The sequence below is a fragment of the Bubalus bubalis genome, chromosome 8 (genome assembly GCF_019923935.1).
Source record: "Bubalus bubalis isolate 160015118507 breed Murrah chromosome 8, NDDB_SH_1, whole genome shotgun sequence".
Classification (NCBI taxonomy): domain Eukaryota; kingdom Metazoa; phylum Chordata; class Mammalia; order Artiodactyla; family Bovidae; genus Bubalus; species Bubalus bubalis.
Genome location: NC_059164.1, coordinates 66,402,669 through 66,422,584, shown reverse-complemented (window position 1 = coordinate 66,422,584; position 19,916 = coordinate 66,402,669). Strand labels below are relative to the sequence as shown.

Sequence of the window (19,916 nt, the reverse complement as noted above, 5' to 3'; positions counted from 1 at the left end):
GGCAGAGCTCCCTGCTCTAATCCCACCTCTTCCTCTGACTTATTTTATGACCTTGAGAAAGCCACTTCATCCTTCTCATTTCGTTTTCCTCATTTGCCAAATGAGGAAGGTGAACTCAATGACCTAGAAAACCTATTCCAGTTTTTTAAAAATATATAGTATCAGGCTATTTAAGAATATGGCAGATTTTTAAAAAATACTGTGTGAAATTGGGGCAAATGTGATGTTGGTGGGACAGTGTTGAAGGCAGCTAAAGATTTGTTTCAACAAATTAAAAATATTTTGTGCCTTGTTGCTTGACGAAAACCTCCTAACTGCACTTTAGTGGCTTGTGAAATGAATCTCTAAGACCCAGGTAATTATAGCTGCTCCACTGAAGCATGACAAATGGCCTCTCACTTTGGATTCTTTTATGAGAAAGAAAAACCTTCCATGACAACAGCACTGGAGCTTAATTACAGCCTCCAGATCTGGGGGCAAGAATACAGATAGTTACTGACTGTAGCCAAGGGAGAGGAGACATGAGCCTGAGTTTACCTGGGAAGAATCAGGACAGGGTGATGTAACCATGACAACACAAAAGCATTAGTGGGGCTTCATGGAGGACTTGCTATTTACCAGGCTCTGTCCCAGGAACTTTATATATATTAAATCATTTAATTGTCACGATAAACACAAGCAATCAGTTTTATGGTAGGTACATTTATTTTTTGGTTTAATAAAGATGAGTATTGGAGGCTCTTAAAAGAAGTTGGCTTAAAACTCAACATTCAGAAAACTAAGATCATGGCATCTGGTCCCATCACTTCATGGAAAGTAGATGGGGAAACAGTAGAAACAGTGACAGACTTTATTGTTTTGGGCTCCAAAATCGCTGCAGATGGTGACTGCAGCCATGAAATTAAAAGATGCTTGCTCCTTGGAAGAAAAGTTATGACCAACCTAGATAGCATATTCAAAAGCAGAGACCAACAAAGGCCCATCTAGTCCGAGCTATGATTTTTCCAGTAGTCACGTATGGATGTGAGAGTTGGAGTATAGAGAAAGCTGAGCACCAAAGAATTGATGCTTTTGAATTGTGGTGTTGGAGAAGACTCTTGAGAGTCACTTGGACTGCAAGGAGATCTAACCAGTCCATCCTAAAGGAAATCAGTCCTGAACATTCATTGGAAGGACTGATGCTGAAACTGAAACTCAAATACTTTGGCTACCTAATGCAAAGAACTGACTCATTTGAAAAGACCCTGATGCTGGGAAAGATTGAAGGCAGGAGGAGAAGGGGACGACAGAGGATGAGATGGTTGGATGGCATCACTGACTCAATGGACATGAGTTTGAGTAAACTCTGGGAGTTAGTTGTGGACAGGGAGGCCTGGCATGCTGCAGTCCATGGGGTCACAAAGAGTTGGAAACAACTGAGAGACAGAACTGAACTGAAAAGGAGTCGAGTAACCTGCTTCATGTCATTCAGCCAGTAGTTGTCAGAGGTACAGTCTGAGCCCCGAGAATTCATTCATTTATTTAGCACATGCTTTTTTAATGTCCATTATACGCCATGCAACCTTCTTAAGGGTCAGTGAGGCCTAAGTGAATGAGGCAAAATTCCTGCTTGTGTGGAGTTTAGCTAATACTGGGATGAGGCCAGAAATAACAAGCCAACAAATCAATAAATAATTTCTGATGATAATAAGTGCTATGAAGGAGAGTGGGAGGTGGGAGAAGGCTGTTTTACGTAAGATTGGCAAAGACGACCCCTGGGAGGTGAAATTTCAGTTGAACCCCACAAGATAGAGCAAGTCAGCCATGCAAAAGTCTGTTAGAGGAGAATTTTTACTTGGAGGGCCCACAGGAGCAAAGGCCAGGGGCCTTGCCTTGGCTTGGCTTGTTCTGGGAAAAGAGAGAAGACCAGTATGATTGGATAATACGTGAAACGCAGGGGAATGCCTGCAGTGGAGTGAAGAGGAGGGCAGGACTGGAGCCCACAGTATAATGTTTGTATGTATATGTGCTCAGTCACTCAGTCATGACAGACTCTTTGCGAGTCTATGGACTGTATAGCATGCCAGGCTCCTTTGTCTGTGGAATTCTCCAGGCAAGAATACTGGAGTAGGTTGCCATGCCCTCCTCCAGGGGATTTTCCTGACCCAGGGATCGAACCCACATCTCCTGTATCTCTTGCATTGCATGCGGATTCTTAACAGCTGAGCCATCACGGAAACCCATAATGTTTGTATTTTATTCCAAATGCAGATGAGAGACAATGGAGGATTTTTAAACAAGGCAGCATTATGATATCCAGTCTCTATGGACAGCTTTCTTCACCTCTATGTGACATTGCCAGCAAGGAGCAATCCAAAAGGGATTAAGTGTTTATGTGTAGGGAAGGCTAAATGCAAGTTTAAAGGATCAGTTCAGCTCAGTCGTGTCCGACTCTTTGCAACCCCATGAATTGCAGCACGCCAGGCCTCCCTGTCCATCCCCAACTCCCGGAGTTCACTCAAACTCATGTGCATCGAGTCGGTGATGCCATCCAGCCATCTCATCCTCTGTCGTCCCCTTTTCCTCCTGCCCCCAACCCCTCCCAGCATCAGAGTCTCTTCCAATGAGTCAACTCTTCGCTTGAGGTGGCCAAAGTATTGGAGTTTCAGCTTTAGCATCATTCCTTCCAAAGAACACCCAGGACTGATCTCCTTTAGAATGGACTGGTTGGATCTCCTTGCAGTCCAAGGGACTCTCAAGAGTCTTCTCCAACACCATAGTTCAAAAGCATCAATTCTTTGGCACTCAGCTTTCTTCACAGTCCAACTTTCACATCCATACATGACCACTGGAAAAACCATAGCCTTGACTAGACGGACCTTTGTTGGCAAAGTGATGTCTCTGCTTTTCAATATGCTATCTAGGTTTGTCATAACTTTCCTTCCAAGGAGTAAGCGTCTTTTAATTTCATGGCTGCAGTCACCATCTGCAGTGATTTTGGAGCCCAGAAAAATAAAGGCTGACACTGTTTCCACTGTTTCCCCATCAATTTCCCACAAAGTGATGGGACCGGATGCCATGATCTTCGTTTTCTGAATGTTGAGCTTTAAGCCAACTTTTTCACTCTCCTCTTTCACTTTCATCAAGAGGCTTTTTAGTTCCTCTTCACTTTCTGCCATAAGGGTGGTGTCATCTGCATATCTGAGGTTATTGATATTTCTCCCGACAATCTTGATTCCAGCTTGTGCTTCTTCCAGCCCAGCGTTTCTCATGATGTATTCTGCATATAAGTTAAATAAGCAGGGTGACAATATACAGCCTTGACAAACTCCTTTTCCTATTTGGAACCAATGTGTTGTTCTATGTCCAGTTCTAACTGTTGCTTCCTGACCTGCATATAAGTTTCTCAAGAGGCAGATCAGGTGGTCTGGTATTCCCATCTCTTGAAGACTTTTCCACAGTTTATTGTGATCCACACAGTCAAAGGCTTTGGCATAGTCAATAAAGCAGAAATAGATGTTTTTCTGAAACTCTCTTGCTTTTTCCATGATCCAGTGGATGTTGGCAATTTGATCCCTGGTTCCTCTGCCTTTTCTAAAACCAGGTTGAACATCTGGAACTTCACAGTTCATGTATTGCTGAAACCTGGCTTGGAGAATTTTGAGCATTACTTTACTAGCATGTGAGATGAGTGCAATTGTGCGGTAGTTTGAGCATTCTTTGGCATTGCCTTTCTTTGGGATTGGAATGAAAACTGACCTTTTCCAGTCCTGTGGCCACTGCTGAGTTTTCCAAATTTGCTGGCATATTGAGTGCAGCACTTTTACAGCATCATCTTTCAGGATTTGAAATAGCTCAACTGGAATTCCATCACCTCCACTAGCTTTGTTCATAGTGATGCTTTCTAAGGCCTACTTGACTTCACATTCCAGGATGTCTGGCTCTAGGTCAGTGATCACACCATTGTGATTATCTGGGTCATGAAGATCTTTTTTGTAGAGTTCTTCTGTGTATTCTTGCCACCTCTTCTTAATATCTTCTGCTTCTGTTGGGTCCATACCATTTCTGTCCTTTATCAAGCCCATCTTTGCATGAAATATTCCCTTGGTATCTCTAATTTTCTTGAAGAGATCTCTAGTCTTTCCCATTCTGTTGTTTTCTTCTATTTCTTTGCATTGATTGCTGAGGAAGGCTTTCTTATCTCTCTCCTTGCTATTCTTTGGAACTCTTCATTCAGATGCTTATATCTTTCCTTTTCTCCTCTGCTTTTCACTTCTGTTCTTTTCACAGCTATTTGTAAGACCTCCCCAGACAGCCATTTTGCTTTTTTGCATTTCTTTTCCATGGGGGTGGTCTTGATCCCTGTCTCCTGTACAATGTCATGAACCTGCGTCCATAGTTCATCAGGCACTCTATCTATCAGATCTAGGCCCTTAAATCTATTTCTCACTTCCACTGTATAATCATAAGGGATTTGATTTAGGTCATACCTGAATGGTCTAGTGGTTTTCCCTACTTTCTTCAATTTCAGTCTGAATTTGGCAATTAAAGGATAGGAGCCAATATTTCAGGTGAAAATTCTAGGTTTTTCACAGAGCAAGACTGAAATGAGCAGTGAGAGGCCATTTAATCCAAACTTCTAACTTCAGATAAGAAGCCCTTTAGGAGATCCAAGTTGAGTATCTGAAACCTGAATTAAGGACACTACTTATTTAGAGGGGAACTTCCCTCAGCATGTAGAAAGATACACTTTTCAGTTCTGAATATTCTTGACCACTTCTTGGTCTGGGGGTTCTACTTAGCTTATAGAGTAAATCTCATCTAAAATAATAAAGACATCTTTGGGTAGATGACATCTCAGGAATTCCTACTACTATGCAGTCTGGTGTATGTGTATGTGTGTGTATTGGCTCTATATCTTTGAAAAAGATTTTTGAAGGTGTCATCAGTGTTTTAACATATAGGACCTGGCTTTTCTGGTGAGGTAGTATTGTATGGATGGTTCTAGAATTTTGTTGTAAACTCAGCAATATGATTTATTTTATTTGAGAGTTCTTTATAAACAAACACCATATTAATCCATTAAAATTGGTCTGTGTTACATATAGGATGGGCTTCCCAGGTGGCTCAGTGGTAAAGAATCCGCCTGCAATGCAGAAGACATGGATTCAATCCCTGGGTCTACAAGATTCCCTGGAGAAGAAAATGACAACCCACTCCAGTGTTCTTGCCTGAAAAATCCTATGAACAGAGGAGCCAGGAGGGCTACAGTCCATGGGTCTTGAAAGAGTCAGATACGACGTAGCGACTAAGCAACAACACATAGGATGAAATTAATTGCTTGTTTAGGTTAAAAGCTCACTATTACATTGTCCACTTTGACTAAAGTATTAGGAGTTTCACTTTTTTTAGCAAACAAAGTTTGCATAACAACATAAACCATTATTAATACACTGTTTTGTGTGTGTGTCTATGTGGCTGATTATCCATAGAGAGGTTCCTGACTAGGTAAGCCTAACTATCCAGATGTTTTTGTATGAAACTGTCTTAGGAGGTGTTTAGTTGCCTCTGTGATAGGATGGGCCCCAGAGAGTAAGTAATTGTGAAAGAATTTCATTTAAGCTACACAACTGTGATTGAATAAGATTTGGGGGATTTTCACCACTCCAGTTTCTTTTTATGTATAGTAAGCATATTGGAGAAGGCAATGGCAACCCATTCCAGTACTCTTGCCTGGAAAATCCCATGGACGGAGGAGCCTGGTAGGCTGCAGTCCATGGAGTTGTTAAGAGTCGGACACGACTGAGCGACTTCACTTTCACTTTTCTCTTTCATGCATTGGAGAAGGAAATGGCAACCCACTCCAGTGTTCTTGCCTGGAGAATCCCAGGGACAGGGGAGCCTGGTGGGCTGCCGTCTCTGGGGTCGCACAGAGTCGCACACGACTGAAGCGACTTAGCAGCAGCAGCAGCAGCAGCAGCAGCAGCAGCAGCAGCAAGCATATTTGTTTTTTAGGAGGGGAAAATTTCTCAAACTGTCTTATTGCATGAGATTAGAAAGTTTCTATTCCTTTTCATAAAATTTTAGTATGTGACAGCAACAGAAGGACAGGGGCACGTTAGGCTGGGTGAATGATGCCGAACACGTGCAAGGTGGCAAAAACAGTTCCCTCATTGAAAAGAACTGAACTAAAAGAACTCTTCAAAGTTCCCCAGCTCAATATTCTGTGAGTCAGGGAATGGATTTTTCCCTCTGGCTGTTTAAGCTGGAGTATGTTTTACCAAGACCTTAGCTATGAGCTCAGGAGGACTCTAATAACTCCATCAGAATTATAAAATCAGCTGTCAGCCTTGGGATTGTTGAGCTGACTGAACAAGCAGATTTTCTCCCATTGTCTGCCTTCTAGTTTGATGAATAACAGTTTCGTCCTCTCCATTTTGTTGCAACTCTTTTCCTCTGACACTTCTGATTGCTGAGAGGTTTTCTGGAAATTTCCTAAGTCACACACTGGAGTAAATTCAAGGACATGATGAGATTCCAATTGAATCATCAGTGTCTCTGCTGTCAGACCTAGTATTTTAGGAGTTCAGTTGGCTGAGTGGTACAACTTCCCAGATTTAATATTACATACTTCCAATGTGCATCTTGCCCTCAAGTCTAAATAAATGGGCTAAAGGTCTGATTGGAATCTGTGAGATAAACTATATGTTTATTATGCCAAGTTAAGTAAATACTGTTTGAAAGGATTACTGGAGGGTACAATCAAGTTAATTGCTTTAAAAATCTTTTTTGATTTACTGGGCTCTATGAAAATGGTTAAGCAGTTGATTCGGTCATGGTAAGTGACCTGGACAAAGTGGTGTTGGGTCCACAAGGGTCGCCTTTCCCAATTCCTCCCTCTTGCCTGGAACTGTCCCGTAAATGAGCTGAGAGGACCCTTGGGACTGGAAGGCGAGGACTGCTGACAGTATTGTTCCCCCAGAGAAGACACATGTTGGCAGTTTGACATTCAAGCTGATGGATTGATTCCTTTTTTTTATTCTAGATGCTGAAGAATACCAGCCTCCAATATGGAAATCATACTGTGAGTATCTAAAATGAAAATCTCCTCAGAAGTCTTTAGCTGGCCTGCCTTTTGAACAGTTTTTGCTGTTGATTTAGTGCACACACAAACTCCCTCATCACAGCCCTGCAAATCCAAATTTCTTTTTCTACTAAGGGATATATTGGTCAGAGAAAATAGAAAGAGGCCTCTCCCCGGGAGAGGACCTATGAGAGCCAGCTGCCATGACTCACTTAGGAATGCTTAGGGGAAAAAAAAAAAGATGGATATTCTGACTCTGACTTTCTTCAGGGCACTCCTTGTCTCCTTTCCTTTCCTCTTTCCTTCCATCCTTCTTTCCTTTCTTCCTTTTTTTTCCACAGCTGGTCATCAAGGGTAAGTATGTTGACTTCCATGAATTATGTTCTTGACTGTTTATCCTATAGCTTAATATTGTATGACATTTACCACCAAAAAATTAACAGATAGGGAAGAATAATGTTTGGTCACTAACGGTGACTCCTTAGAAACAGGGTTCATTATCTGATCATCAGTCATCAATCTGACTCCCCTCATGAAGGCAGGCACTTGTCATTACCTCAGGCTCATTTTCTCTTTCCTTAGTATCACCTGCCTAAGTAATTCTCCAGTGAGAAAGGGGAGGGGTATGGTATGGGGAGACCCCAGGAGAACAGGCTCTTGTTCAAGCTCTGCTTCTAGACAATAGTGATAAGGAGAATTATTTCTGTCATTATTGATGTTGCCCTTGTTTCTTCTGACCATTGAGACCTGCCATGTTGCCAGCTACCATGCTAGGTCTGTGCCTGAATTCCCAAATCCCATCTTAGCCCTCAGCAATGGGTACCATTCTTATCCCCATTTCACACACAAAGGAACCACAGATCAAGGAGGTTCAGTAATTTGGCAAAGGTTTTACAGGAAGCGTTACTGGGGCATTCAGAGTGGAACCCAGAAACAAGCCTGACTCAGCCTGCAAGTTTTCAGGATTTTTTTCTTTCTATTTAAAATTGTATACATAAGTACGTAAAGTATATACATACACACAGACGCACACAGCATATACCCGTGTGTGTATGTATCTGTAACAAAAGCAAAACAAAGCTACATAAAAGACAAACATTAGAGAAATACATAAAGCTGAGAGTAAAAATCTCCCATAAACCACATACCATCCCCACCCCGTATTCCACTCCTCCCTTCCAATTGCTGACCACTGTCCATTTTGGAAAGCATATCCTTCCAAGTGTTTAAAATACACATGCCTGATATTAAGGCATTTTTGTGGTTGGTCCCTTCTGTGGAAAATGGGTTTATGCTGTACCCGATGTCCTTCAACTTGCTTGTTTCACTTCACAATTTGATCTTCCCACGTCAGCATATAGAGAGGCTCCTCGTTCTTTATTACATGAGTCTGTTCTTCCATCTGTGAAATAAAGGGGTTGTGCTGGGTCTCTAAGGGCCCTTCCAATCTAATGTTCTGCATTCTCATCTTCTATTTTAAAAGGCAGTGCTAATGACTAAGTAATTGGATGTTTTTGTTTGTTTGTTTCCTAATGGAGTGTGAAGTGCTCTGACAGTAAATCAACCAAATATGTGTAGTGAGAGGCATTGGGAGGGTGGCATGACTTACTGTTCCTTGCTCACCTTCTTGCACACAGCCTTGCATCCGTTAACTACCCAATAAACATTTGTTGAGTGAATGCCACCGCGGAGAGCTTTACTGGAGCAGAAGACAGCACTGGCTGAGTCATTTCGCTTTTCCAGGAGGCCTTGGGACACGCAGTGCACCTCGTAAAAACACGTTTATGTTCTAAGGAAGCCCAGAAAAGGTGCTATTTATTACGTGTTCATGCTATTAAATTTACCAGAGTGTATTGGTTTTGATTTTTAGGATCTAACCAAGTTGTGTGTGTGTGTGTGCGTGTGTATGTGTGTGTGTGTGTGTGTATACTTTGCTCTAGAATCATAAAAATTTAGATACACAGAAGGGACAGTTGAGGCCATTTAATACAAACCTAATGACATATATGAAGTTCCTCTTTATTATACTCAGCTAATAGTCATCCAGGCTCTATTTGAGAGTCTCCAGTGATTCAGAGGAGAAGGCAATGGCACCCCACTCCAGTACTCTTGCCTGGAAAATCCCATGGACGGAGGAGCCTGGTGGGCTGCAGTCCATGGGGTCGCTAGGAGTCGGACACGACTGAGCGACTTCACTTTCACTTTTCACTTTCGTGCATTGGAGAAGGAAATGGCAACCCACTCCAGTGTTCTTGCCTGGAGAATCCCAGGGACGGGGGAGCCTGGTGGGCTGCCGTCTATGGGGTCGCACAGAGTCGGACACAACTGAAGCACCTTAGCAGCAGCAGCAGCAGCAGCAGCAGCAGTGATTCAGAACTGCACCCTGCAGTTCTGAGGGGAGGATGCCATCAGCAGGGCCATCCACAACATCAAAAACACAGGTACTACTGAGAATTCTCTTTGGTTGTCCCGAATCCACTAATTCTTTGAGTTTCAATGTTAGACTACTTATAAGCTCATCTAACACTCATTGCCAACTCATGCTACTCCTTCTTATTGTCAAGTTTATCATCTACTCATTTGGTCTTTTAGCAAACATACATTATAAGCATTAGGAGAAGCACTAGGAATCAACAGTAGCTAAAAATGTGGTCCATGCTTTCCTCAAATTTACAGCCTAGAAAGAAAGACAGATGTAAACCAATTAATATGCAAATAGACTGAAGCAACAATATACTACTCCTCTCCCTCCTGGGATTACAGAAGACTTTCTAGAAGAGGATAAATCTGCATGTAGGTCTTAAAAGATAAATAAGAAGAAATTGAGGTCCTTCAAAACTTTATGAGGTCCATGTTAATATACAAATATGCTAAAACAATAGCATTTTCCATATCTGAAAATTCAATTAACCTATCAGAATATGAAATTTGTTTGGTTTTAAATAACCTATTGGTAAACGCCAAGTGTTTCTCTTTGGAATACTCACAAACCATCCTTTGAGAGATTAATTTTAGGTGTTGATTCAAACTCATTAACGTATCATTTATGGAATCTATAATTTTCCATCACACAATTAATTTTTGAACTCCAGTGATTATTTGGTACTTTGAAATTTCTCATACATTTGCTGGATGCTATTCATTTTTGCCTTATTATAGAACTTGATTTAAAAATTGATTGTTTACAGTGATTATAGAAGTATATAGGTGTGTCTTTTCTTTCATTTATCACCTATTGTTGGTTTTAATATTGAATTATTTGATACTAGATTCTTATTATGAAGCTTTTGTCCCAATTATAACATTATTCCTAAAGGAAAATGAATCTACTTCATAATGATCCACATTAAGAAGCTGTATGCTAATTGCAATGCTCTTTCATATAAATAACAGAATATTCCACTTAAACACATTGAATGACATAAGCAAAAAGTTGAGAGGCACTGGCTTTAGGCACGACTTGGTCCAGCAACTCAAAGACATTATTGGAGCCCAGTGCGTATGTCTTCCTTTCTTGGTTCTGCTTTCCTAGGTTTAGCTCTATGCTTAGTAGGCTTTTCTCTTTTAACCCCCAGAGAGCTACCATATTCTCATCCAAAAGCAACTAGCAAAGAGATAGTCTACTTCAAACAAAAGTATTAGAATTTGTTTCAGTCTGAGTCCCTTTGCTGTCCGCCTGAAACTATCACAACATTGTTAATCATCTGTAATCCAATACAAAATTCAGTTTTTTTAAAAAGAGAGACTATTGACACCCCAATTCAGCTTTGGTGTTAGAAGCAATTAAATTTTGTTTGGTAATTGCTTTCCTGGGTATTTGGGGCTTCCCTGGTGGCTCAGAGGGTAAAGCATCTGCCTGCAATGCAGGAAACCCAGGTTCGATTCCTGGGTCGGGAAGATCCCCTGGAGAAGGAAATAGCAACCCACTCCAGTATTCTTGCCTGGAAAATCCCATGGATGGAGAAGCCTGGTGGGCTACAGTCCATGGGGTCACAAAGAGTCGGACACAACTGAGCGACTTCACTCATTGACTCACTCACCGTTGTCAATGTGCCCAGGAGAGCAGTGCTTTCTATTAATCATAAAGTAAAAAATATTACCAAAAAAAAATTGTGTCTCAGCCCTATTTGATGTGAGTCCCCAACCCTGGCTACATGACTATGGTCAGAGAGTTGGGGTACACTAACTGCCCTAAACCAATCAGGGCACATGGCTGGAACTCAAGAGGGTTCACGCCCATGTAATCTCCATGACTGGAAACTTTGGAATATGGTTGGAGTGGGAAAGATGGAAATGGATGCCTAGAAGGCAACCAATGCATGTCTGATTTAAAATCAGCTCTCTTGATATTTTATATAAAGTAGATTGCTCATTCGTTCAACAAATGCATATTAAGTCTTTGCCTTAGACAAGACTGTGTGCTTTGATCTATGGGGCCACAAGGATGAAAACTCCATCTTGACTCAAAGAACAATGATGCTACATGCTTAAGTTCTTGCCTTTTCTGCTCCCCCATTTTTTTAGAAGCTAATGCTCTTACTTCCATAAGAATAATCTTGCCTCAAAGTATCATCTATCTACATGTAGTCCTTCATACTCAATACCATACCCCAAAACATTGGTGAAGTTACTGAGAAATATTTGGTTTCAATTAAAAAAAAAAAGACTATTTTCAAGTTTAATTTAAAAATAAAATAAAGCCACATTCTAAATTTTCAGCCAGAACTGTATGAACTGCATGCCCTAAGCAGACGAGTTTAAAAGCCAACCACCATGGGTATATTCTGAAAGATTTTATTGTTTAAGAGGCCAAGTGCCAATTAGGCAGCAGATGCCATGGCCAGCAGCTCTCCCCAGAGACTCCCCTGGGCAGCAGGTAAGGCAGTCACAGCTTGTGCCTGTTTTTCTAAAGAGAAGTGTAGAACCTCCAAATTCTGGTCCACAGACCCCCTGCATGAGAATTACCTGAGGAGAGTAGTTATAATAACTATTCCTCAGCCTGACCCCAGATTTCTGAATCAGAAGAGTGGAGAATCTGCAATTTATCACACCCCACAGCTGCTTCCCACGCACTTAGGCCTGAGACCCCCTGATTCAAGTCTCCACAGCCTCATCCTCAGATTTTTCAGTGTGCCATGGACAAGAGGAGAAAACTTCATCCCAAGCAAGACTGGACATTCGTTAGCAAGACAAAGCCTGCACACAGCAGCCTGGAGGTGGGATTGAACCAAGAGGCCATCGAAGCCCCCGCCATTGGTTACTCATATCCATGAGTTCTTTCCTATGAATACTGGGAAGTCATCGGCGAACAGGGTGGCACTGGCTCAGTGTCACAGCCAAGTGTCCAGGTTTGGCTCCTGGGTCCACATGCATTCCTAAGGGACTTGAGGCTGTTAGAGGACATTGCTGCAGGGTCTGTTAAGAGCTGATGGGTCTGGACTGGGCTTCGCATCACCCAGGCCACGGTTTTCACTTGGCATCCATGGGAAGATTGTGTTACCAGAGGATAAGCCAAGTTTTTGTTTTTTTTTTTTTAATTATTAATTTTTGGCTGCACTGGTCTTCATTGCTCCATGCAGTTTTCTCTAGTTGTGGCAAGCGGGGGCTGCTCTCTAGTTGCAGTGTGTGGGCGTGTCATGGAGGTGGCTTCTCTTGCTACAGATCACAACCTCTAGAGTTGTGGCACATGAGCTTAGTTGCCCCATGGCATGTGGAATTTTCCTGGACTAAGGATCAAACCTGTGTCCCTTGCATTGGCCAGGCAGATTCTTAACCACAGGACTACCAAGGGAGTCCTTTTTTCTTCAGTTTTCTTACTGAAGAAAAAAGGTTCTCTCAGTGAACTCTTGATTTCTCAATCTGCTTCAGACTTCTTGGGGAGCAGGGATTCCTCTTCTCTACCCCCAAGTTTCCTAGTGACCATCCCCTCACCCCAGTCAAATAGCCTATTCCAGTGCTCAGGATTCTCTTCTGTGTGTAAGGGCCCAGGGCGGGGAAGAGCCTGGGACTGATTTGAAACATTGCTGTAGAAGCAGATTCCATCTTCTTGCCCCTTAGTGCACAGAATCACCCAAGAAGTGACATTTATTACTGCATTCTGCTTGTGACGTGTGTTTGTTCAACAACAGCAAAAATTCAAGAAACTACATTTTCAAGATTACGTGACATGTTTCAGTTACATTAAATGGGCCTCATGGATGTTTGTTTTGTTACAGCCAGTCTTGAGAAGGAGGACAGGGACTGAAGCTGAGATAGAGTCTAAGGCCCTATTTTTTTTTTCCTATGGCTGCCATTGCAATTGGTTGTCATCTAATTATCTTTATAGAGACATAGAATCCAGATGGCTAACAGGCTTTGTCAGTTTCTGTTGCTTAGAACAGCACCAAGTAGATCTTGTAGCTCACTGAGAAATGGTGATTGATTTCTGATGTGTGCAGCCCAGGGACCAGCAAGGAGAGGTGGCATCTCTGGCTTGAGGAGTTTGCAGGGACCCCCCTCAAAGTTACTCCTGGCTGGAGTAGGACAAACGGCTGTTTCCATTTGTAAGACTGGTGAACAACCACACTTCTCTTTACTCAGAGAATCCCTAGAGTATACAGCTATAGGCTGTAGTTTGTTGACACAGGAGAGGAACTGTTCCTTACATTTCCTCTCCTGTAACCTCTATGACTGTTAACAGCATCTCAATTTTTCCATCTTTCCAGGCCCTTTCCTCCATTCCATTTGCAGTCAAACCCTGCCAATCCTCCTCGGCAATCAACTCCCTTCTCATCTGCATTTCCACCAGTGTTGTCCTGACTTACACTTTCAAGATCTCCTTTACATACAATGAAAATACTCTCATCTTTTGTTTCCCTGGGCTTCCCACATGGCATTGGGGTAAAGCATCCACCTGCCATTGCAAGAGATGCAAGAGACGTGGATTCGATCACTGGGTTGGGAAGATCCCCTGGAGTAGGAAATGGCAACCCACTCCATTATCCTAGCCTGGAGAGCCTGGTGGGCTACAGTCCATGGGGTCACAAAGAGTCAGACATGACTGAGCGACTAACACTCTCACTTTCACTTTACATGTGCCAAACCCGGTTCAAAGCACTGAGAATCCCACTGTGGACAGTCCCTGCCCGCAAAGAGCTTACTTAGTTAAGGGAGACAGCACTCAAAGTAGACAAATACAGTGTGTTGATGGTGATGAGGACTGTGAAGAAACATGAAATGGTGTAAATGGGAGCAGAGTGGGATGATGATGTGGAATTTTATCCAAGCTGAGCGTGTCAGGGAAGACCTGAATGAAGGAGTGGGGAGGGAGCCATCTAAACATCTTGGGAAAAAGCAGTCCAGGTGGATGGAGTAGCAAGTGCAAAGGCCCTGAGACACAGAAAAATAAACCAAGGCTTTGGAGTCAAAAGGATCCATTTTAGCTTGATGCCCTGGGGCAGATATTTCTCTTCTAGGCACTTATTTCTTCATATAAAATTGAGAATGATAATGATATGTTCTTTCTTCTGAGCTCTTGAGAGGATTCAATAAAACATTGTTCCTGGCATGTAACAGGCACTTGATATGCTGGTTCCCTTCTCTTCTCCCTTCCCCTCCGTTCATCCCCAAAGCCTCCAAGGTAATGCTGACTTGGTATCTATTTTATAGCCAGTGTTCAAATGTTTGCTGATATGAATTACAAAGGTACACATAGCTAAAAATGCTTCTCTCTTATAACAGCTGTACTTCCTTTTCTACTTTCAAGGGAGGCATTAAAAATGGTGTTCACAAAACCGTCCCAGCCATGCCCCCCACATATAACTGCTGGCTTCAAAGGGTGCTGGTGATAGGCAGATAAGAGGAGATAGAATTCTCTGGACATGGGTTCTATAATTGCTCGTGAGCTCTGTGATTCTAAGAGATGCCCCATTTGGTTCCCTTCACACTCATTAACAGCAAAACCCTGCTGAAAAGCAGCTAGTTGGTGTTGGGGTTGATCTGAGAGGAATAAAGGATTCCATGAAGGCTCTCTCATGATTTAAGGAGAGTGTGGACTCTACTGGGATTGTCAATAGAGTGTCCAAAACTGTTTCTCTATCTTTAGCCAATTCTTCCTCGTGATTCCTCCTGTACGAGAAGCCCTCTCTGACCTGTCCCTTACACGTGGCTACAGTTATTCTTAAGTGTCACAGACACCGTCATTAGTATGGGCAACCTAAGCTTAGAAATGGGATGAATTAAAACCATCTATGTGAGAGTCAGATGATTTCTTCTCTGTGAGGAAGCTGAGTGGCTACCCTTAATTAGGTAAGAAAATAACCATTTTGAGCTGAATGCTTTGGGGAGCCATGGATACAAAATAAGTTCCATCATTTCTACCTCTGTTTCCACATGACTATCTGTCTTTCAATTAAAATTTCTTTTTTTATTTTTAGACCTAAGAGTAAGCCAGAAATTTTCACTTCTCTTATTACATTTTCTAGAAAGACTTTATACAATTGTATTTTTAACCTTTTGTAGATGTATTTATGATATGATTCATAGATTTACTTAACATTAATTTTTCCCTCTTCATGACTCTGAAGATAACATCAAGTAGGTTCGTTTTCAGCTCCCATTTCCATGAAAGTAAAACTTTAAGGTACATACACAGCTTTTCCTCTTAAGAAAAGTAACCAAACTAGCTAAGTGGTAGAAAGCCACTCATCATAGTCTAATAAATCACAAATAATAGCCTGATAAATTATATTTCTGTATACAATTACCTGCTTTCCTCCATGCCCAAGCCGGAAAGTCTGTCTTTTATACAGGATATAAGACAGTTGTTATTATTTAAGATACTGAAGAGCCCAAGAAAAAGGAATGACAATGGTTGGAAAATAGTCAAGGAGCTAAGAATCCATGGTGATGGGCAGGGCAAAAATGGAACTCATGAAAAAAGAAATGACTTGGGGCTTCATTCACTCACAGAATCAATTGTATCTTTGTCTATAACTAACATCTCAGAGAATGCCACTTGTCTTCTAAGGCCATTCTTTCCCTGATATTCTCATCAGCATTGAGACGGAGGGATCCCATTATGTGATCTTACTACTTAGGTACTCACAAGTAGAATTTCATCTTTAAAATTGTCAAAAGAATTTTAGTCTTATCTAGTCTTCCAAGAAAGCTATAACATGAACAATGCCAGTAACAATTATGCAACTAAATTGTCCTTATGAGAATTTAAAAAAATCAATTTTGCCAGTTTATATTCATTGTGACTCATTTCCATATAAATGATCTGACTTTATTCTGTCTAAAAATGGGTATTTCCTTTGTTTTTTGGTTGAGAAATTTGCAGTTCTTGAAAGGTAGTTAGGTTGAGCTATTTGAAGCCATGTTGGTATGTGCTGGTTTTTTTTTTTTTTTTTTTTTAATTATAATTCTCTCTTTTTCTGTTTGGCAGTGTATCAGTTACAGCAAGAGGCCCCTCGTCCCAAGAGGATCATTTGTCCTGGGGAGGTCAGTACTCAGCTATTTCCAATACACCTCATTAAATATGATGAATGATCAGCACTGTGTTCATATTGGAGAGCCTTCAGAGTTACTGAAAGTTGATTTCTATTAATGTTTAAATGTCATCAGATTTAACATCTAAATAATCTATATTTTGAAATCAAGTGTTATTTGAAAAATACTAACTTGTAATCAGAAGTCTTAGATTTTTCACCACCGCAGAGGTAAATTAAGCATCTTTTTGTAAACTCCCCAAAATGTGTATTCTGTTTTTTCTTTGCTCCTGCAATTTGATACTTTTATCGCTTTTTTTATTATGAAATGCTTCCAGCAGAGAAAATGCAGAGAATGATAAATATCTGGACACTCTCAACACCCATATTTAGCAAACCCCTATGCTTTGTCATATTCAAAAAAAATCCCTATGAGAAGAGTGACTGGGTTTTTATTCTTGGAGATAAGTTTAAAAATATATTGACTCATAAAAATGCTTCCTAGCCATAGAACTTTCCTGGCCCGCTTTTACTTGTCAGTTCTCTTATCATCTGGATGCCAGCAAGATTGGAAAGGCAAAATGAAGGCTCTGTTTTCTGGTTTTATGCTGACCAGTTGCTTTAATAGCCAGACTAAAATCCTTCAAACAAAGGTCTATGGGTCCTTGCTTGGTTTTCTTAGTATGATTTTGCTTAAATACAGAGTAGCAAATTTCTTTTAAAGCTTCACATCTGCCTGATCAGGGGGGAAGACTCTTAATTCCAATAACCTTGAGAGTCATCCTTGACATCAGGACTTTCTGGCAGACTGACTAGATCTGTTTTTTTAATCTGTCTCAAAGACTTAGGTACATATGTACCCACAACCAGAGCCAACTTACTACCGTTTCATAAATGCTTCTATGGGAAGTCTTACTTCTGTGGAAAGGCACTGAAGTTCATCGAGTAGTCTGAATTTTAATAGAGTGAATATTCTCATCCCAGGAGTATCACTTGGGAGGAGAAAATATTTGATCTGAAAGGAAAAATTCAGAATGAGGTCAGATCTTTATTTGGTGGTATGGTCTTGTCTGTCACTTACCCTGCTGACTGATGTCCCTTGGTTTTTCAATAATATCCAAATAAGAGAAGATTGCGATAAATAACAAAATTTTTAATGAGAAGTTTTAATTAGAGTATTTTGGGTGGGCATTAAGAAACAAGTTATTAAAAATTCCTTCAGTCCTACCTTATACTTTATACTACTACGTTATAGTATACTTTATACTTAGTATTTTGCCATCAGAAAAAAATATAACCATGTATAGGGAGTTAGAGAACTTTCAATGTCTCTATGAAAAGAATGTTTGTGAAATTAGAATTCAACGGAAGTCTCTTCCTCACTCTCTCAGTTGCACCGACTCTTTGTGACCTTCAGGACTGTAGCCCACCAGGTTTCTCTGTCCATGGAATTCTCCAGGCAAGAATACTGGAATTGGTTGCTATGCCCTCCTCCAGGACATCTTCCTGACCCAGGGATTGAACCCTAGTCTTCCGTGTCTCCTGCATTGTAGGCAGATTCTTTACCCACTGAGCCATTGGGGAAGCGCACAGTCTCTTCCTAGAGTTATTAATAAAAAGTCTACTGGCAAAGTCTGGCACCAGAACTCATAACCCAAGGAGATAGTAAATGTTCATTTGTTCATTTATTTTATATATGTGTATTATATATAATATAGAGGGAGCCTACTCTGTTCTGACTTTCATCTAAGTGTTGGGAATACAGCAAAGAACTTGGCTATTGGTATCTTGAGATTTTATTAATTGCATGTAGTTAAAGGTATATTTAAGATACTATCTGTGTTGGGGGGTATAAAAGAGAGAAAGAAAGAGAGAATAGAAAGAAATAAAGAGTCCAAGCACTTCTTTGTTTCTCAAAATCTTGGAATCATGTCCATCATCCTGTAAGCCAGGTAGAAGGTTAGCAGTGGAGATGGGTGGATTCAGATTAGCTTCATGAAGGCTCTTCACAGAGTTCTGCTTAAACTCTTCAGATATCCAGTGGGCCGAGGGTCCACTGCCTGTTTCTTTAATGTCACACTTGCATCGGAAGGGAGTGCCCCAGAGGCCTTAGCAGAGCAGAACTGTGTGCCACGAGCCACCGCCATCTGCCGTGACTGAAGGATATGGCTCACATGCAGCCGTTTTCTTCCTTCTCTCTTGTCTTCTAAACTAAGCTTTTCACCTTTTAACATTTATCAATCTGATTCATTAATAAGTTATGTCTGGTGGATGCTGGATTCCTAGGTAACTTTGCCCCTAGGAATTCCGTATCTCGTTTCAGCCAGGAAACCTAACGCGAAATGGGCGTTCATCAGCTCTGTTTCCTCAGCAGGTGGCGCAGGGCCCATCCAGTCAGGCAGGTGTCGGGCGATAAAGGGCCGAAAGTGCTGGAGCGACAGGTGCTGCTGAGATGAGCGTCAGTGTAGCTTCAGGGCCCTTTGTCCCCCCGTGCAAATAATTCCTGCACACATTGCTCAGTCTCCCAGGACTTGGCCTCCTCCTAGTGAAGGCCCCTCTTGGATGCTGGTGAAGCCGTTGCTTCTGCTGCAGAGGATGTTTGAGCAGACAGCTCTGTGCCTTGTAGTACACCTGTGTGCTCAGGGGGCGTGCCTAATGAAGACAGAAAGCCTTTCAGCTTGAGTGTGTGGCCAGAGAGACTGAAGCTTTATTAACATATTTACATGAAGCCATAAAAGCTGTTTCTTTTGAAAACCCTTCTCCTGTCAGCCACCTTGTCCCTGGCATGCCACACTGTCCATGTTGCTCCAACACACTCCATCTCTTTTGTTCCTCTGATGACTAATAACCTCCCAGGCTGTGGGCCTCTCTCAGGTCTGGGTCCTCCCACTGAATGCGATAAATTCCACATTAGAGCACCAAGCGAGTCTGCAGTTACCAAGTCATGGAACACTGTTGTTCAAGGGTACAGACACAGGCCAACCTGACTTGCATGCTTGGTGGCTCTCAATGGATACTGACCACCTAGTGGACTTTATTGGAGAAGTAGCAGATCAAGGGTACAGACTGATTGATCAGGCGAAATCCAGTGAGCTTTGCAAACCCAGGAAGGGGAGCCTGGCTGCACAGTCACTTGAACTTGTCTGCAATCCTTGTTCTACCACTTTCTAGCTACTTGAGTTAGAGCCAAGCACCTACTCTCTCCAAGGGATTAGGTCTACCCCCAGGGCAATCAGCTACTTTGCAGGGTGTTTTAAGTGGGATCTATGCATCAAGCATCTAGAATGGTGCCTGCGCACTGTGAATACTCAGTGTTGACTCATGGCAGATTCAGAAATCTGTGAAGAGCAAGTTCTGAGAGAGTCATTAGGGACATAGAGCAA

General features: G+C 41.7%; 1 protein-coding gene across 2 annotated transcripts in view; it reads left to right on the top strand.

The window, feature by feature from the left end:
* CHN2 (chimerin 2) overlaps positions 1 to 19,916 on the top strand; it is a 344,785-nt gene that overhangs the window by 157,194 nt on the left and 167,675 nt on the right. For both annotated transcript variants that reach the window (XM_006055669.4, XM_044946700.2), the window contains exons 2-3: positions 7,025 to 7,063; positions 16,491 to 16,546. In XM_006055669.4, coding sequence (XP_006055731.1) covers positions 7,025 to 7,063; positions 16,491 to 16,546 — 95 coding nt within the window. The remainder of the gene's footprint in view (positions 1 to 7,024; positions 7,064 to 16,490; positions 16,547 to 19,916) is intronic.